Source organism: Phascolarctos cinereus, unplaced genomic scaffold (genome assembly GCF_003287225.1).
Source record: "Phascolarctos cinereus isolate Bilbo 61053 unplaced genomic scaffold, phaCin_HiC Scaffold_5;HRSCAF=322, whole genome shotgun sequence".
Lineage (NCBI taxonomy): Eukaryota > Metazoa > Chordata > Mammalia > Diprotodontia > Phascolarctidae > Phascolarctos > Phascolarctos cinereus.
Window position 1 is genome coordinate 45321947 of NW_027555958.1, and position 20286 is coordinate 45342232.

The window sequence follows — 20286 nt, forward strand, 5'->3', positions numbered from 1 at the left end:
ACGTAGTGCAACTGTTACACCCATTTTATAGATGAGGAAACTGAGTTGGAGAGATTAAGGAACTGGCCTATGATTCCATTAGAAAATGAACAGGAAAGTTAAGGATTCGTTCAAGATCTAGTTGCGTACCGGGCTCTTTCTACTTCACCACTTTGTTTAACACGCTTAATCGCCCACTGATCTGAAGATATCAAACGACTTTCACGGACACCGCCCCTACCCACCCAGCACTGGTCCTCAACCTCTCCGCCTGGACTTCACTTCCTACACAAACCCAGGCAGGCAAGCCCGATTGGGCCACCTCCAGAGAGACCTGTTCTATTCCCCCTCCCCTACATCTTCTCCCCCGAGGTACTCAGGGAGTTCCGCCTGGAGTTTAAACGGTCATCTTGGTCCTTGTGTGGTCCCTGCTCGCAGCCTCGGCTCCGCCTCTCTGCCTCCAGAAGGCTCCCCGAGGGGCCAGCAGGACTTGGTGTCGCCCAGCCGGGTAAGACTGCATCAATTAACCGAGAGGTGCTAGAGTCCGGGCACCTAGAAGAATCCCGCTTTCTGGCCGAACGCCCAGCGGACGGTAGGGGCCAGTCTTTGGATCGCGCGGCCTAACCGTAAATCCATTCAGATGTTGTCCCCACCTCCACCAAAGGAAGAGACAGCGAAGCAAAGACTGCCAGCTGCCGCCAGCCCCCAAGAAGGGTCAAAATGGGCGGATGCATTAGAATCTAGCGGTCTCACAGCTGCTCGCTTCCGCCTGATCCCGCCTCCCTTCTCCCACTAACCCAGACCCTCTTTGGACGCGTCCGGGTTTTGATCCGCCTTCCTCGAAGATGCCTGGATTCCTATTGGTGGAAATCCGCTTTTCTTCTCCTCGAATGGCCACCGCGCTAGCTCCACCCACGGTGGTAAGCTGCCTGCGGTGGGGAGGCAGGATTTTTCTCCCGCCCCCTGGCTGTGATTGGCACAGAGCCGGCTCGTCCCCGCCCCCTCATGACTGACAGCCAATGGAGTGCTTACGGCTGCCCCCGCCCCGAGGCGCGCGGCCCGAGCTGTCCCAGACCTTGTAGACCGTTAGCTCGGGGCCCGGAGGCGACGGCTCGGGAGTTTTCTGGGCTGCGGCTGGGTGCTGTGGGAGTCAGCCTAGATGGAGACGATGCGAGCGCAGCGACTGCAGCCCGGGGTAGGCGGCAGTGGCGGCGGGATGGGCACTCTGCGAGCTCTGCGGCCCGGAGTGACCGGGGCCGCAGCCGCAGCTGCCAGCCCCCAGGGGGGCCCCCAGCCGGCGCCACCGCCGCCGGCCCCCCCGCCGCCGCCTCTGCTGCTGTCCGGGGCCGCGGGACTCCCTCTGCCCCCCGGCGCCGCGGGCAGCCCCGCCGTGCTGCGCGAGGCCGTGGAGGCCGTGGTGAGGAGCTTCGCCAAGCACACGCAGGGCTACGGCCGAGGTGAGTCTGGGGGCCCGGCGGACACTCCGGCCTCCCGCGCGAGACCCGCGTAGAGGCGCTGGCCCCTAATCTAGGCCCCTCTGAGGTCCTCTCCAGTAGCCTGCCTCTCGAGTTCTTGACCTTCGTGGCTTTCCCGGCGGTGAACCTCGAGACATGGCGGGGCCTGGTCGCCTGGCCCAGCTAAATCCTCCCCCTTGAGGCCCAGGTATTGGCTTCTGACCGAGCCCCATTTCCACGAGGGATTCTTATCCAAGGCCCGTAGATCCTAAGACTTCACGAGGGCAGGGGCCGTTTGCTTTTTGTCTTTGTCACCCCCGCAGACTGGGCTGGGGCTGGCCACACGGACTTAAGAATTATCGATGTAGAAATGACAATTGAGCTGGTGGGAGCTGATAAGTTAGTCGAGTGTGGAGGGGGAATAGTGTGCCTAGTACTGAGCCTTGGGCAACACCCCCGGGTAGGGGTGTTGTGTACCCAGCGTTATGGGCATTTAAAAAAATACTCGTTGAATTGAATGGGATGCTCAGTTTCCAGACTTTGTCTAGTGATTTGTGAAAAAGAAATCCCAGCTATGAAGACAGGAAGGCTGCTTCTGTCCATTGGGATAGTCTTTTCTTTGGTGGAGAGGGGACTGTTTCTTTAACTTTCTCTTTTAAAGACAGAGTGGAAAGTGATGCCATGCATTTCTCAGTCTTAAAAACCATTTTTGAGAGGCCAGAGAATTCACTAGTTTAAACTGTAATTTTTGTAATTCCTTAAAGAAACATGTCTCATTTTCCTCTGGTCTTCCTCACTTCCAACAGGGTAAAGTTTAATTCTCAGATAAACACAGCAGAGTTGTTCGAGTCCAGGACTGTTCTTCCCTTTTTGTTGTATGTAGCCAGTGATTCATTTTTTTTTATTAGTTTGGAAATGTGGAAATTAACTCACCCTTATTTATTGATTGAGCAAAAATTATAAACTGATGAAACTGCCATTACCTATTGTTTTCTTGATGTACAACTTTATAGGTTACTGACCATTCTCTCTTAGGGAGGTACACTTCCTCCAGTTAAAGAAGCAGTGAGGAGATTTTGCTTCATTCATTCAACAAACATAAAGGCTCTGCGGTGTTGTAGAAAAAAGCTTGACCTGGGACACTTGGGTTAAAGCCCCAGCTTTAACATTAATTAGCTGTTTGACCTCAGTTGGATAAGGCACTTAGCAACTCCAAGCCTCCCCAGAGAAAAAAGGTCAGAGATGAGAAATGTTGCAGAGGTAGAAATGTCACGATTTGATAACTAATTGGATATGTAGGATTAGGGACAGTGAGGAATCCAAGAGATTGGAAGAATGAGGGGCCTTGAACAAAACAGAGATTGAACCTCAGAAGAAAGACTGGAGCCGTTTATATAGATTTAAGAGTTATGGATATAGAAATGATAATGAAGCCGATGGAGCTGATAAATAAACCCGAGAAAGTATGGAGGGTGAATGTTGGGCCTAAGACTGAGCCTTAGGGAACACCCACAGTTACAGGGCTCAGTCAGACAGGAGAGAACCAGGAGAAGGAAGTGTCACAAAAGCCCAGAGAAGAAAGGGATGCCAATAGTGTCAAATACAGCACAGACTGAAAAAAGACTGTCAGCTTTGGCAATTAAGAGGTGATTGGTAAATTTGAAAGAATAGTGTTAGTGCAGTAATGAGGTTAGAAACCAAGTTGCAGAGAGCTAAGGAGGGAATGGAAGGAAGATCATTCATGACTGAGAATGATTTTCTACAAGTTTCCAAACCTGAAAGCTTTCTCTTCAGGATTTCCACATGGTTTATGAAAAATGTAGTCTATTCTATGATAGAGCTCCAAGGGCTCCTAGTTGAGCTCGAATCCAAGACCCTTATATGAATTTTCTGGAAAGAACATGAAGGTAAAACAACTACTAAATGACAAAAAAAAACCCAATAAAATGATCTAAATGATTTTTTTAAAAATAGAGGGAAAGGATCTACAGGTACAAAAATATTTATAGCAGCTCTTTTTGTGGTGGCAAAGAACTGAAAACCAAGAGTGGTTCAGTCACATTCCACTGTTTATGACCCCATTTGGGGTTTTCATGGCAGCAATACTGGAGTAGTTTGCCATTTCCTTCTCCCCATCATTTTACAGATGAGGAAACTGAGGCAAACAGGGTTAAATGGCTTGTCACACAGCTAGTAAGTGTCTGAGGCAAGATTTGAACTCACAAAGATGAGTTTTCCTGACTCCAGGCCCAGCACTCAATCCACTGCACCACCTAGCTGCCTGAAAACTAAAGGAGTTCCCCTGAATTGGAAAATGAACAAATGACAGCATATGAATGTAATAGAATCTAGTTGTTCTGTAAGAAATGGAGACAGTTTCAGAGAAACCTAGGAAGATGTATATGAACTGATGCAAGGGAAGTGAACAAAACCAGGAGAAAAATTTAAATTATAACAGTATTTTAAAAATTAACAACTTTGAAAGACTTGGTAACTCAGATCAATGCAATGACCAAGCATGATTCCAGAGTTGAGATGCTAAGGAATGCTACCCACCTCCCAACAGCGTGATGTAGAACAAGACACGTTTTCCAATTAGGACAATATGATAGTTTGTTTTGCTTAACTAAGCAAAACTAAGTTTTGTTTTTTCTTTTTTTCATTGCAAGAGTTTTGGAGTTTTTTTTTTCCAGAGGGGGAGGGGAAGGTAGAAGGTGGAGAAAATAAATGTTTGTTAATTGGAAAAAAAATAAACATTAATTTTAACATGCAAAAAAGGGCAGGAAGAATCAAAGGAGGCTGATGACAGATTATCAATCAGGCCTCAGAGTGTGCAGTTTTCTCTTCCTGAACTCCCTACATTTCTTCTTCCACTCATCACCCATCCACCCCATCCCAATGTCCTGCCTCTAAAGACTTTCTAACTGGATTCCCCAACCAGTTTTGGCTGGGTATCCAGCAAATATCTGTCTGTTAGAATTTGGCAGGTAGTTTTACCTCAAGCAAGAAGAGTCTACTTTTTTAAAGGGGGAGTCCTTCCAGACCACATGGAAACACTTACTCTTCTTACTACTTTCATAGGTGAAGCTGCCAATGGCTTTGTACTCATGTTTCCAGTGACTGGTGGTTTGGTCTTTAGCAGCTGGCCTGATTGATTCTGGAATAGTTGTCCCTGGAACATAATTTGCTCATATTTCTTTACCAGTCATTCTTTGCTTGGCCTTTGCCATTCTTCACCTAGGTTCCTTACCTCATTCTTATTTTTTCATCTCTTTCAGGAGATGCTACCTTATAACATTGTCTGTCTTTGACTTCAACACTTAAATTAAGTACCCTTCAGTTACTTTGTGTCCTGAATCCCTCATTAAGCTTTGTTCTCTCTCCTGTCTTCTCCCATACAATTCACACTCAGGAGTGAGCTCTCCACAATATGGGGGATTAAACAGTGTTTTAGTATTCCCCCTTGTTCCCTAATTCACTAAAGCATATCATCCGTTTATGTTCCTGTTTGGCTGAGTCTTCAAAATAAGTGTAATTGGGTGGATGGGAGTCTGTTAGCCAAATTCTTTCCTTTGCTATATAACTTTGCATAGTTCCCTCCTCTGATTCTTCTCCCTTGAGATTATGATAGTACTAATCTGCCTGGTGCTTTTTCGTAATTAACATGAACAAAATATCCCATCATCCTAATCTAAAAATCCCTAAACCAACATAAATTTATTTGCTCTCTTTCCATCTGCCTCTTTTTAATACAGTTTCTCTGTCTTGTCTGAATCACAGCCAGATTCCTGGTTTATTAAATACTATGGAATTAAACTTGCTGATCCAGGGGTTTCCATAGTTTAGAAATTGCATTCTGAATTAGTTTTCTATGGAGTTGTCAGCTCCCCCCAAAGTCACAGTTTCTTTACAGTATTTCCCTTCCTAAGAACCTCTCTAAATCCTCCACGCCATTTTTTACGGAGTGAATTGTTATTCCTTTGTTCACTAGGAAATATTCTTAACTTTAAATTCATGTGCCACGAGTAAGTTTTGTGTTTGTATTAAAGCTCTTGTCTATGCTTCCAGGAATTTAATGTGTATTATGGCTCCTCTCTAAAATCTTTGCCATGTGGTGTCATGCTCAACCAACATATTATCCAACTCAGTAGATAATCAACAAGTCCCTGAAGCTTGAAAAGTGGCCTTTGTGGGTCAAGGAGAGAGGCTTCTATGGAAATCATATTCTCGTTCCCTTTTAAGTGGCATCAGCTGGTAGGAAGACCCTGGAGTTGGAGTCTTTTTTGCCGCTGCATCATGCTGAGTGAGTAAGATCTATACCTGGAAAGGTGAATTAAGAAACAGGGTCTCACTCACCCTACCCAAGACTTTCTGCAACCTGTAATGGGACTTGGTTTGGTCCAGCTTCCTCTTCTCCTACCACTGTCTTAGTGCCAGTCTTGACTTTTGTCTTCCCACTGGACTTTGATGAATCTGGAAGAGAGAGTGAGGCTGACTTTGTGCAGCTCTGTCTCACCTAAATCCAAGTCACCCCATGATATCATTGGTACTTTATGAAAATGAAGGACGAACAACAGCAGCAGCTAGGGTTCTCCTATCACTGCTTTCTTTCACTTTTCCCATTATATTATCTATTCACTCATTCTAGCCCCCCCCATTTATATACACATATATTTTACTCTCTTTTTCATGTTTTTATTTTATTGTATTTATGTATGCAAGTCTTACACATGTCTTTCTGTATTAGTAATGTTTATCTTGGATTGTAAACTTCTAAAGGACAAAACTATACCGGTGTATTTCTCTTTGTTTATCACAGTGTGTCACATACAATTATTTAACAAATAATTTTTGATGAATGTCTATTCTTCTATGCTTGGTCCTGTTGTTCTCATTTCTCTTATTTCTGAAGCCTGCACCAACTTATAATAGGTTAGTTGTTGATGGGTAGAAGTGTGTGCCTTTTAAAAAATTACTCCATTCTTTCAACGCTGTTGCATTTAAAAATAAAAAGTAACATTAACTGCCCCTTCCTATTAACATTTTGTCAACATTTATTAGCTATCCCTAAATAAGCCTTTTTCTTCCCCTCAGCTTTGAGTGATCTCTCCAAAAGAAGAAGTTAGCAGGTAGTTTGTTAAAGGCAAGAGAGACAAAGCTATATTTGTAGGGTAGATGTGAGTTTTGTGCCAAGAGGGACATAGTTGGAAGCTGAGCGTGGATGTGAACTTTTTAATGGGACCATCTTTCTTACTATGTTCTCACCATAGCCCCTTCCCCTTCCTTTTCTCCCTGTTGTTTGCTTGTCAGGAGAGCTGCCACCCAGCCTATTGTGCAGGTCTTCTCAAAGAGGGAACTGGGGCTGAAAAGAGCAGAAGGAAAGAACAATGATGGCTAAGCAGTTTGGGCCGCAGTGACCTTAGAAGAGCCCTTCCTAATACTAAGGGTGGGAAAGAGACAGAATGAAAGATCTGATGGCCAGGAACCGGGGCTGGTAAATGAGCAAATCCTCCCCCCACCCCTTGGCAGGGTTCCCTAATGTAAGAATGAGAGCCACCAGGAATCAAAATCAAGCCGATACATACAGTTAGTGTTGTTTTATGACTTCTAACTTACTCCTGAAGATTATTGCTGTGAAAAAGTAGGTGAACAAAACTTCTGTAAGTCATATTTATAATTAAAACCAAAGCTTTTTAACTTGTTTGTGAAACAAGCTTTGAAATAAAATGTTTTTAAAACATGTGTATCATTAAAAATATATACCCTTGCAAAGTGGTTAATGGCTATGACCATAGGATTTGTATGTGCATGTCGTGGTGGGGATCAGGGGATGGGTGTTGTCTGGGGTGTTCAGGGATCTTAAAATATGAGATTGTTTATTCTAAATCTTCAGGTCATCATTTGAAATAAAATGGAGGGAGTAAAAGTAAGGAATCCTTCTGAGTAGAGAAGAAAGTAAATTAGGTAACAAGGGTATTGGTAAGGGACCTAAGTGCCAGCAAGATTGGCTCAGGAATATAGTTGTGCCATGGATTTGCCAACATTTAGAGAAAGAATTAGAAGGTAGAGTAGTATAGTGGGAGTATCAGTGTGGAGAATTTGGAGACCGAGGACTTTGGTTTGGATTCTAGCTCTGCTCCTTGTGTGAGGTTAGGCAAGGTTCTCCATCTTTCTGACCCTCTGGTTCTTCATCTCTAAAGTAAGGGGGTTAAGGTTTAATAGATGCTTGTTGATTGGCTGACCTGCTGGATCTCTGAGGGGTCTTCCACTTCTAAATCCTAGGCTCCTAAGAAATATTCATTCATATGATGTAGACATTGATGGCAGCCAGAGTGAAGGAAAAGTCCCATTAGGTTACCAAGCCGCTCTCCAGAAACATGATGAGTGCCATCAAACAGGGTTCAGATTTCCCCCAAAGTCAGCGGTCTGTTTGTGGGGTGATGCATTCTTTCGGGCTGACTATTCTTGAGAGCTTTGCCTGGCATGCGATCTGGTGAGTTTGTATTGCCATCCTTTGTGGCCAGGGACCAAGGGATATGATGGCTATTCCCTGCATTTCTCAGGATGAAGTTATGAGATTGCCAGCGGCAAGCACGGACTTTGCCATAGGTTAGGTGCACCGCGCGAAGCTAATTAAGACTTGGGGTGGTGAACTCAAGAGCAGAATCATAGCCCGTGTTCAGTGCTTGGAAACGTTTCTGAAGCTGGCTTCCTCTTTTCCTGCAGTGAATGTGGTGGAGGCTCTGCAGGAATTTTGGCAGATGAAGCAGTCCCGTGGAGCTGACCTGAAGAATGGGGCTCTAGTGGTTTATGAGATGGTGCCCTCCAATAGCCCCCCGTACGTCTGTTATGTCACTCTGCCTGGAGGAAGTTGCTTTGGTAGTTTCCAGGTAAGAGCTCATAGATTTGGCAGTAGCCAAAATGAAAGCTCAGATACCTCTAGCTTTCTCTCCTGCTGTCCTTCAGCTACTTGAAAGCTGTCTTAAATTCCTGCCTAAAAACACACATTTGGGGATTAATACCAATAGTTATCATGGCAAATATTTGAGGTTTTTTGATTATTCTTATTTTTACCACTAAAGAATCTAAGGGGCATGCTAAGCTTTGTCTGAATTTTCTGAGGCTCTCTACTTTCCTTGTGTCCGAATGAGATGACATTCCCACCCCTGGACCTGGACCATCGTGGCTAGTTTGTCCCTTGCATTAGGTTGTTGGTCCTCAAGCACATAGCCAAGCCTGTTGTGTATCAATACATCCTAATTCGTTGCCGTTTCTACTTTTGGAGAATTGCAGGGTTTTTCTTCATTTCTTGGCCTGGTCTTATTGTGCAGCTGCTGAAGAAAGAAAGTCAGCTAAATTTGGCTCTGTTGAGGACCCTAAGGGATGAAAGGAAGGCAGTGAGGTATGATGGAAAAAACACTGCTCGAAGAGTTATGAGACCTGGCTTGATCATTAACTAGCCCTGTGACTTTAGGCAAATCACCGTCTCTGGAACAAAAAGTGGGGGGGTTGTACTAGATTAGAGCCAATTCTAAAATTCCATAGTTCTAGGGAAAAACATTAAATGAGGGCAGTGATTGCTATGTGAGGAAGATAGTGAGCCTTGCCCTTTTCCCCAGTTTACAAAGTGCATGGCACATAGCAAGCACATAATACATGATTTTTCAAAAATTCATTTATTTATATGCTGTGGCATTTGGCTAAAGCTTAAAATAGGAAAATATTGCTAATGGAGAAAACAGACATCTTGGGGCAGCTAGGTGGTACAGTGGATGGGGTTCCAGCCTAGGAGTCAGGAGGAGCTGAGTTCAAAACTGGGCTCAGACACTTGACACTTACTAGCTGTGTGACCCTGGGCAAGTCACTTAACCCCAATTGCCTCACCAAAAAAGAAGAAAAAAAAAGGAAAATAGACATCTTTGTTCTATGTTTCACAATTTGTATAACCCCATTACAAACTCAATTCCAGCTTCAAATATAAACAACTTAGAGGAATAGGTAAGTTCATATTAGATTATTAAATGTACTTTTTTTCCCCTCCAAGTCTTTAATTATTTCGGAGAAGTAAACTCTCTCTCTCTCTCTCTCTCTCTCTCTCTCTCTCTCTCTCTCTCTCTCTCTCTCTCTAAGTAGCAGACTTAACTTTTTTATACATTCTCTTTTAGAAAACAAGGTGTTAACTTTTCCCCACCATACCTCCTCACATGTTTGATGAGGATTTGAACATTTTAGGTGACATCTAGCCTAAGTAAAGGCCCTTGCAGGGGCAGGGTGTGATCATCTTCTGGCCTCTCCACTTCTGATGCCCACGTTTTGATAAGCACAACCTAATGTGGCTTCTGAAGGTCTTTTCCACATTCTGCTGTAGACTGGTAGGCCACCTTTCCTGTGTAAAGCAGACATCAGGCTAGTGAGTGAGTAGTGAAGAAGGCAGATCTGTGACAATAAGAAAGAGGGGAGAAGTGTCAGCAGAGCAGAGCCAGGTCTCTCAGAGTAGTCAGTTTAAGGAAGTTTTAGAGAAATATGAAATATTGTGAGTTTGTGGTTTCCTGTCTCTCCATCTCTAATCGTATAGTTAGATGTTTGAATGGAAGACTTTAAACTTATACCTATTAAATTCCAACTGAGATACGTATGTCTGTGTGTGTGTGTGTGTGTGTGTGTGTGTGTGTGTGTGTGTGTGTGTATGGCTTATTGCTGTCTATGAAGATGTATTTGTGTACAAATTCTTTACTCAAATGTCTGTGTTATTTCACCATGATTCTTGTCATTCACAAATTTTGTGTGCATATTATCCATGCCTTCATCCAAATCATTTATAAAAATACTGGTAAAAAAAAAAAAGAAAAGTATGAAATATCCTAATATTTGTGCAAACCTGTTACAGGCTCTGTCCAAGAATGCAGTGTACCTTCTTCCTTCCCTTTACTACCTCCTCTTTTGCCTTAATCTTTTTTTAAAATTAATTTATTTCGATTTATCAACAATCACTTCCATATGCTTTTGAGTTTAAAATTTTTCTCCCCCTCCTTCCCCACCATCCTCCCCAAGACGGAGCACAATCTAATATAGGCTATACATATACATTCCTATTGAACATATTTTCACATTAGTGATGTTGTAAGTAAGAATTAAAACCAATAGGAGGAACCACCAGAAAGAGGAAACAAAACTCAACAGAAGAAAAAAAATAGCAAATAGTATGCTTCCATCTGCATTCAAACTCCATAGTTCTTTCTTTGGGTGTGGATAGCATTATCCATCACAAGGCCTTTGGAGATGTCTTAGATCCTTGTATTGCTGGGAAGGGTTAAGTTTATCAATATTAGTCATCCCACAACGTGGCTGTTATTGTGTACAATGTTCTCCTGGTTCTGCTCACTTCACTCAGCATCAGACCATACAAGTCTTTCCAGGTTTTTCTGAAGTCAGCCTGTTCATCATTTCTTATAGCACAATAGTATTCCATTACATTCATATGCCACAACTTGTTCAACCATTCCCCAGTTGATGGGCATCCCCCCAATTTCCAATTCTTTGCTACCACAAGAGAGCTTCTATAAATATTTTTGTACATGTGGGTCCTTTTCCCATTTGTATGATTTCTGAGGTATAGCCCTACAAGTGCTATTGCTAGGTCAAAGGGTATGCACATTTTTATAGCCCTTTGGACATAGTTCCAAATTGCTCTCCAGAATGGTTGGATCAGTTCACAACTCCACCAACAATGTATTAGTGTTCCAATTTTCCCTCATCTTCTCCAACAGTTATCATTTTCTTGTTTTGTCATCTTGGCCAATCTGATAGGTGTGATGTGGTACCTCAGAGTTGTTTTGATTTGCATTTCTCTAATCAATAGTGATTTAGAGCATTTTTTCATATGACTATAGATGACTTTAATTTCTTCATCTGAGAGTTGCCTGTTCATATCCTTTGACCATTTATCAATTGGGGAATGACTTGTATTCTTATAAATTTGACTTAATTCTCTACATATTTTAGAAATGAGGCCCTTATCAGAGAGACTGGTTACAAAACTTCTTTCCCAATTTTCTACTTCCTTCTAATCTTGTTGCATTGGCTTTGTTTGTGCAAAAACTTTTCAATTTAATGTAATCAAATTATCCATTTTGCTTTTTGTAATGTTCTCCATCTCCTGTTTGGTCTTGAATTCTTCTGTTCTCCATAGATCTAATAGGTAAACTATTCCTTGCTCTCCCAGTTTGCTTACAGTATCAGCCTTTATATCTAAATCATGAACACATTTTTACTTTATTTTGGTATATGGTATGAGATTTTGATCTATGCCTAGTTTCTGCTGTACTCTTTTCCAGTTTCCCAGCAGTTTTTGACAATGAGTGAATTCTTATTGCAGAAACTGGGGTCTTTGGGTTTATCAAATACTAGATTAGTACAGTCATTGACTACTGTGTCTTATGTGTTTAACCTATTCCACTGATCCACCAGTCTATTTCTTAGTCAGTACCAAGCAGTTTTGATGACTGCTGCTTTATAATACAATTTAAGATCTGGAATGGCTAGGCCACCTTCCCCTGCATTTCTTTTCATTAGTTCCCTTTATATTCTAGACCTTTTGTTCTTCCAAATGAATCTTGTTGTTATTTTTCCTAACTCCATAAAATAATTTTTTGGTATTTTGATTGGTATGGCATTGAATGAGTAAATTAGCTTATTTATTATTGTCATTTTTATTATATTAGCTCGGCCTACCCGTAAGCAACTGATGTTTTTCCAGTTATTTAGATTTGACTTTATTTGTGTGAAGTGTTTTGTAATTGTGTTCATATAGTTCCTGGGTTTGTTTCTTTTGCCTTAATCTTGAACTTTATTTTAAATGGCATCTGGATTCTTTAAATGGACATTTGGATGGTCATTGTGATCAGTTTTGGGAGCTGAAGTATAGAGGGGCCATGGATTTTAAAAATCAGACTGGGTGTGGTTCTTGTGTTAGGTGCATGGGTAGACTACACAAAAAACACTTCTTTTCTCTCTGCCTCATCTTATGTTTGATCTTGGACCATACACTCTAATTTGGAAATCCTTACCTAGCCTTGGGCTTCCTGAAGTTATTAGGGCAAAAGGAGCCCAGAGGGTAGTGAATCCTGCCCAATAGCCTTAGCCCAAGGTGGGATTTTATTCTTGTCTTCAATTGTTTAGACAGGTCCAAAAAAAGAAGGGGGAAAAAACATGCTACAACTCCCAACCCCCATCTCCATCCTTAGAGCCAGGGAATAAGACAGATTCCTACCAGGCGGGCCAGAGTTTGGCTTTTGAGTAATTAATTCTGTTGACAGTTTGAACAGGGGCATTTTTCATGTGCAGTAATTATATGCTGACTTCAGCTGCCTCCTTTATTCTGCATTCAAGATGGTGTGGATTACAGCAGTCTCGAGCTCCCTCTTAATGACTTCAGGATGTTGAGGCAAAATTGTGTATGGTTCCAAGCTTAGGAGCCATTTTGCAAGGAAAACTTAAGTGTGTTGAGCACAATTAATTTCATCCATTTGCTTTCTTTTCCTTTCTCCCTGTTTTGCCCTTCTCAAACACACACACACACACACACACACACACACATACACTTATGAGTTCCCTTCCTGTCTCTGTCTCTCTTTTTGCCTAGTTTTGCCCAACAAAAGCTGAGGCCCGTCGGAGTGCTGCAAAGATTGCACTAATGAACTCTGTGTTTAATGAGCATCCCTCCCGAAGAATCACAGATGACTTCATTGAGAAGAGTGTCTCGGAGGCCCTGGCATCTTTCAATGTAAGTACTTGGCATTGGAGAGAAAGAGAAGGAGGCTGGGGTGGGGGAGAGTCCAGAAATTTTCTTTTCTTTGCCTGTATGCTCATTCATTCTGTTTCTTTCGTTTTTCATTATCTATGTCTGGTTTGGGTTTGTTAGGTTTTTTTTTAATTTTTTTGCTCTGGGTATGTGTGCTCTTTTTTCTTTTATTTCGATTGTCTGGCATCTGGAACCCCTGAAGTTTACTAGCGAATCATGAAATTCCAAAATGAAAATGTGTCTAACTTCTGGTTGCTCCTTTTTTTGGTCTGTAAACCTTTCTCTTCTGTATATACCTGCTCCCTCCCATCTCTCCACCTTTGCTGTTTAATTTGCCACCAACTCCAGCAAAGAGTTGACTCTGACCTTTTTAGGGGGTGGGGGTGGGACAAAAGTCCATTTTTATCCTTTAAAAGGAACAAGATCCATCCTTTAGATGAGCTTTTTTGGTCCAAGGATATCTCTGCTATAAATGCCGCTGTTTCTCATCCTACACCCCCTCCCAAAAATTGAGTAGCTGCGCATCTGTTTTTCTGTTTCCATCCCTGTTTTGTGATCAAGGTGAAGAAAAATACACCAAATTGATTCTAGTAATGGCTGTTAAACGTTGAGGATCAGTTGTGGCACATTTTTAATCCCTGGATGTTTTCTCCCGAGACCTATGTGGCATCTTTCCCTCAATCCCATTGTACTTAGGGAATGCAAAAATAATTAGGAAGCCCATGGAAAATAAATTATGTAAGAAATCTTAGGTCAAGATGAAATCGCTTTGAGTTTATTCATCCCTACCACTCCCTTCAATAAGCACAAATAACTAAGAATTGAATAGATTACTATCTGTGTTAGCAGCTACACTCTTCAGGCTACAGTCCCCATTTGTTTTTAATCTAGAAGTAAAACCAAAATTTAGTCTTGCCCCAGATGCTGGTATAATGTTACCTTTGCTCTTTGGCACCAGTTCTGCCATAAGTACAAGATGCTGTGTGACCTTGATAAGTCACTCACTCTGAGTGCTTCTCTTTCTATCTGTCAAACCAGTGAACTTGACAATTTAAAAAAATCTCTTGCAGGTTAAAAAAAATGGACAATTTGGTTACTTTGGGGTGACTACAACAGGTGCTTTGGTAAAGGTTGAGGTGCAATGTAGGCTGACCAATGGCAGGGGGAAAGCAGTGGGAATGGTTGCTTCTTCTCACCCATCAGTCCTGACCAAGCCACTCATAACCCATCCCTTTACCCTTTCCAGCTGCTTGTGAGGGGAAAGAAAAATTGAGGTGTGCTGGAGAAGAGGTAGAAAGGAATTGGAAAAAATGGTAGTATTTATCCCTGCCACTTCAAAGACCATGAAAAGGGCTCAAGCTCTCCCACGTTTCTAGGATTTTACCCTTCTTGCTGCTCCCAGAAACTGAACACTAGCAGGATTATTGTTTCTCCTAGTTCATAGAACAGTGTGTCTCAACTGTTCCTCATATAGCCTTGACCCTTTAGCTGGCCCCAACTCCAGAGAAGGAGAGCATATCAGGCTGAAAGTTAAGTCTCCTGTGTTTGAGTCTTGATTCAGGTAACCTCCAGAAAGTGTTCCAGGCAAATGCCCTTGATATTAGTCCACTGTAGACAGCTTTCAGAGCTCAGGTCATAGCTGTTCCCCTATCAAGAGCTAGCCATCTCATAGACCACTGGTCAGAAGCTGTTAGCCTTTGGGGTAGCCTAAATCTGCACCTCTGAATTTGTGTTTTCGCCCTTGGATAGAGAGAACTACCCTATGGGGCAGAAGCAGCTAGGTGGCACAGTAGATAGAGCATCAGGCCCAGAGTCAGGAAGACTTGAGTTCAAATCCAACCTACTCACTAGCTGTTTGACCCTCATTTAACCTTAACCTAATAGTATCACCTACTTCCCAAGGTTATAAGAATCCAATGAGAGTATTTGTAAAGCACTTAGCACGGTGCCTGGCACACAGTATATGCTTAATAAATGCTTGTTTAAAAAAAAAAAGTTCTTCCTGAGTCACCTCCAATCTAAATCAGACACAGGTTTGAGCCCTTTAGCAAAATACTATACCTAGGACTCTTGTAAATTGGAAACTCAAACTTCTTTTTATGTCTCTTTCATCAGGGCAACAGGGAAGAGGCTGACAACCCTAACACAGGGATCGGTGCCTTCCGATTCATGCTAGAGTCCAACAAGGGCAAGTCTATGCTGGAATTCCAGGTACCATTTTTGTCAGATACCCTCTTTTTCTCCAGCTGGAATACTTCTGCTCTGTGATTTGAAGGGTTCTGTTTATGCAACTAGTCTGCTTCTTTTCTTTAGCAGAAGGTCCCTGCTCCACTAGTTTCCTTTCTGCTTAGCAGCTCATAGCAGAGCACTTATAACTCAGAGCTAGGTTACCCTTATTATTGAACCCCCAACACCCCTACCATGAATACTTATAGATGGTCTCCTGGAAAATTCCTTTTGTAGCCCTGTTTTCTGTTCCTTACAGGGTGGGATCACAGTTCCATCCTAGGGATGGGTCATCTTGGAACAATGAGCCATACAAAAATTTTGGCTTCTTCTCACACTTCTCCATCAAGCAAACTTTTAGGTTGATTTTATTTTTCCCTTTTAAAACTTTCCACACGTAAAAATTGTTCTACCTGAACAAGTTGTCTTTACTTAATGAGTTTGTTTAGGTCTTAAAGGGCACTGTAGCTCTATTCGATCTTACATGTGCCCTTGATTTTAGGCTCTGTGTTCCCAGGGATTTCAAAAAGTGCAGCCAGTGCTTTTCCCTACTATGTCCCATTCTTTCCCCCAGGAGCTGATGACAGTTTTCCAACTATTGCATTGGAATGGTAGCCTGAAGGCCATGAGGGAGAGACAGTGTTCTCGACAGGTAAGGAGAGATCACAAGAAAAGAAAAGGCTGGCAGAGCTGTTATTAAGATTGTTGTGGTAGATCTGAAGCTAAGCAGGTCTATCTTTGCCAGGCTAGGAATGTCCAAGCCTATACTGGCTTTTTTGCTTACTCCCCTAACCTCTCCTTCTTCAGTCTTGACCTTGGATTTTTTCTCCCCAGCTTCCCCCTTTGGGGAGTTCTCTCTGTGGTCCATTTAAAATTTCAAATCTGTTCTAATCCCAGTAAAGACTCCATGACAAAAACACTCTTAAGTTCTAGTTGAATCAAGGTGTCACGAGCCTTTGTCTTGGCCAAATGACCTTCCCATTCCCTTTTCCACCAGGAGGTGTTGGCTCACTACTCACACAGAGCCCTAGATGATGATATTCGCCACCAGATGGCACTGGACTGGGTAAGCCGGGAGCAGGGTGTACCAGGAGCACTTTCCAGAGAGCTGGCATCCACTGAGAGGGAGCTGGATGAGGCCCGGCTTGCTGGCAAAGAGCTGCGCTTCCACAAGGAGAAGAAGGACATTCTCATGCTGGCCGCTGGGCAACTGGGCACCATGCACTCTTCTAATTGCTAGACACTCCCATCCCCACCACACTTCTCCAAGCCTCTGTTTGCACATCTATTTTCTAAGACTTGGAAAGATTTCTGTACAGACTTACTCATTTTTTACCCTTTAAAAAATACTAAATCTAGGTCTGGTTTCCTATCTGTCTAGGAAAACTGTCTTCTTCCTTCCTGATCTTTTCTGCAATTGTTTCATTTGAAGCATATTCCCGCTCTACATGGAGGCATCTAGGGGCTGCCTGTGGACATCTATGGACTCTCATATTACCAAGTTCTCAAGTTTACTGAAAAGAAGTTCTCTAAGAGCACAAAGTGTTTCTGGAGCCTCTGGTTGGCTTGTTTGGTACAGAGACCTCTGTCTGCCTTTGAAAAACACAGCCAACTTGAGTAAGAGCTTTGAGCCCAAGCTTCCTATCTTCCTACCCCAGCTCCAATTCCTACTTCCCCTTTGAATAAAACAGGGTACATAAAATATGGAGCTGCAGGCTTTGGACTGCCTTGACTAGGACCTCTTCAAGACCAAGTTGTTCCTATCACAGCCTGCCATGCCACTTTAGTCTAAGGTTCCCTCACATTCTAACCCAAGACACGGGTGCCTAACATCTTACACTTAGTTGCCCCTGAGAAGCTGGTGAGAAAAAAGGCCCAGGGAGATAAAGAGTGATCCTAAGTATAACTTAGGGGTCTTCACCAATCCAAGATGCTACCAGGATGTATCCATACTATTCCAACAACCCAGATTTTTTGATGCAGTTCACACTACAGAGCTGGCTGGTAGGTTCTGAAATTTCTGTTTCTCTTTCTCTCCCTCCCCCTTCCCTTTTGATTTACAACCAGTGCTGGCTTAGGGCCTTTTTGCTCCCTGGAGACAATACAACCTGTATGTTGAATGAAACACATACCTATGATATCCATTCCTCCCATCACTTTACTCCTTAAAAAAGATATGTTTTTAACTGTGGAGGACTTTTCTTCTTCCCCTAAATAGCTGCTGTTTTACCTACCGACAGAAGCTACTGACCAGTTATTATAGTAGTAGTAGTTGCACACATTTATATAATGCTTTAAAGTTTATAAAGCATTTTCCTTACAACTCTTAAGGTAGGTAGTATAAGTAGTATTATCCCCATTTTTTTTTTGAATGAAGAAAACCGAGGCTCAGAGTTGGGGCTGGAAATGGAACCTTTGTCTGAAGTCTAAGGCTGTTGCCTATCTACATCACATTGCCTCTTACCAGGACTCAGATTTCTTTGTCTTCCTCTCAGCCCATGAATGAGTTGTTCAGTAAACTGGACTGAACATTGATCTGGTTGGATTTCCTTTCTGGAATGTTTAGGGAAGAGATCCAGGGCCAGCTGCCTGTCTCTAAAATTCTAATTTTGTTTCTTTTCACTAGGGTGTGAGTTCCCATATCTCATTTTCCCTTGAGGAAGTATAAGAGGGATTTTCTGAAACACCACTAAAGAATTATCCTTGCGGCCTAGAGGTTTCTCTAAGATATATTTCTGATTTGCTTCTACCACCTCCTTTACACTAATATCTATTACTTTGAATGCACTTTCAGAATTGGGCTTGGGGAATCATTTTGTTTTGCAGCCGTTTTCTGTGATTGATTGATACTCATTTAATCTTTGCTCAATCATAATCTTCACTTTTAGGAAAATTAGGTAATGTGACCCAACTTCCTCCTGCAGGTGGGATGAGCAACTCTTTTTATTTGGGAGCTGTCTAGGTAACCACAACACATGGGCTCAGAGGTACAGTTGATAGTCACATCTTCACTAGCACCTAGAATGGGCTCTCCCTCACTCTTGAGGTCCTACCCCCACCCCCAATATAGACAGATGTAAAGAGCTCCTACTCCAGGTTAGGTCAGAGGTGTGATTGCCTCTAGTTGTTTCCTTTGGTATTTGAAACCCCAAATCACTTGTCCCCTCATCTGGGTCCCTCTTTGGTCCTTGTTCCTCTCTCCCTGGGAAAGAATAGGGAGCTGGTCCCTGGATCTGCCAAAAACTGGTGGTCTTTGTTTCATTTACTAGCTAGATCCTAATGAGGGTGAGACAGTGCTTATACTGCCCATCTTCAGTTTTATGTGTCATAACTTTTACTACTTTCTATGTATTTTGTATGCACACTTTTATACAATTAAAAATCAATTTTCTGTAGCCAGCCAGATTGATTCTTTCTTGAAACCATTTCAGAGGAGCTTAACTTATCTTATAAAAACATTTACTGATAGCTTCTATTTTTTTCATCACTGATATTGCTAGCTATATCCTTCTCCATTCCAGACAGATACACATCCCTTAGAACAAAGAATAAGAGAAAAAAGAAAAAACCACACCCGTAGCCCCCCACCAAGTGGTCCTTCCAGGTAACCTACTGCCCTCTAGATATGCTGAAAAGAAAATTTTCAGTTATTTTTTCTTGTAGGTGTGGGTTGGAGAATGGCAATAAGTTTCATTAGTAAAATAGAAAGAACCCCATATTTGCCTCCCACCCTTTGGGGACAATCTTAAGTGAATCTTTAATCCTTAGGGTTTTTTCACACAGCAAATTATCTTACAGAATTTTAAGTAATCTAGTGATGCTTCAGATTTTTTTTTTGGGGGGGAGGCAGTTGGGATTTAGTGACTTGCCCAAGGCCACACAGCTAGTAAGTGTCAAGTGTCTGGTCTGAGACCAAATTTGAACTCGGGCCCCAGTGCCTCAACTCTTTATTGGTCTCTTTGGCAAACAAAAAATGTAATGGTCCATTTTGGTGTAACATAAGACATTTGAAGGGGAATAATGGGAGATTGGACTAGAAAAAGGAGACTGCAGTCAAATCATTAACACTCCTGATTGCCAAATTAAGGAGTCTGAATTTTATTCAATAAGGAATGAAGAGCTTTTGAAGGTTTTTTGGTTTTTATTGGTGGGGTGGGGGGAGGGGATGAATGGAAAGGGAGGGCAAGAAGGAAGGGACGATATGATTAAAAATGTGTTTTCATAAATATGTAATCCTGGAGAGGTCACTTTAGCTCCTTTAAACCTCAGTTGGTATTTTATTCATTGTAAAACATCAGTATTACTTAGATGACCCCTAAGATTTCTTTTTACTCTAAAATTCTATGGCTCTGAAATTAACAAAAAGAAAAAATACCTTTATCTGTAGGGTATCAACTAACTTTTCTGTCTTTCACCTTCTAATCCCTAGTGGAAGCAACTTTTTTCTGTCCCAACTAATCATATTTTAACAATCTAAAGGCAGGCTAGCTTCTCAAAAGGAAAAGGTCAGTGTTATAGTAGATGCTCACTCTTGCCTAATAAATATTGATTAGTTTAGCACATTATTCCTTTTATATTATGGAGATGGATGCCCTACATACCCCTTTCCACCTCTGCATTACAATTTAGTTAATTAATTTAAAATATTTAGTGAATGCTGTCATCCTGGACACTGGAGAAACAAAGAGGACTGTCCAGGAGCTTACCATCTAATTAAGCTAAAGACAAGAACCTCTGTGATTAGAGAGAATGAGAGAAATATAAAGGTTCAGGCAAAGTGCTAATCAGGATTTAAATCGAGTTGAGGTGTGGGGTGTGGAAGGAAGA

General features: G+C 42.2%; 1 protein-coding gene across 1 annotated transcript; it reads left to right on the forward strand.

The window, feature by feature from the left end:
• Positions 1–1025: 1025 nt before the first annotated feature.
• Positions 1026–18854, forward strand: LIX1L (limb and CNS expressed 1 like). The gene is made up of 6 exons (XM_021003848.2): positions 1026–1436; positions 8160–8323; positions 13075–13215; positions 15349–15444; positions 16034–16111; positions 16457–18854. Exons 1-6 carry the CDS (start codon positions 1139–1141, stop codon positions 16697–16699), a joined length of 1020 nt encoding a protein of 339 aa, XP_020859507.1. The 5' UTR covers positions 1026–1138; the 3' UTR covers positions 16700–18854.
• Positions 18855–20286: the final 1432 nt, after the last annotated feature.

Excerpts from the sequence above, each read along its gene's own strand:
- LIX1L (XM_021003848.2), top strand. The coding sequence starts at position 1,139 with ATGGAGACGATGCGAGCGCAGCGACTGCAGCCCGGGGTAGGCGGCAGT. Across the intron at positions 1,437-8,159 it reads CACGCAGGGCTACGGCCGAG|TGAATGTGGTGGAGGCTCTG; the intron begins GTGAGTCTGGGG and ends CTTTTCCTGCAG. Across the intron at positions 8,324-13,074 it reads GTTGCTTTGGTAGTTTCCAG|TTTTGCCCAACAAAAGCTGA; the intron begins GTAAGAGCTCAT and ends CTTTTTGCCTAG.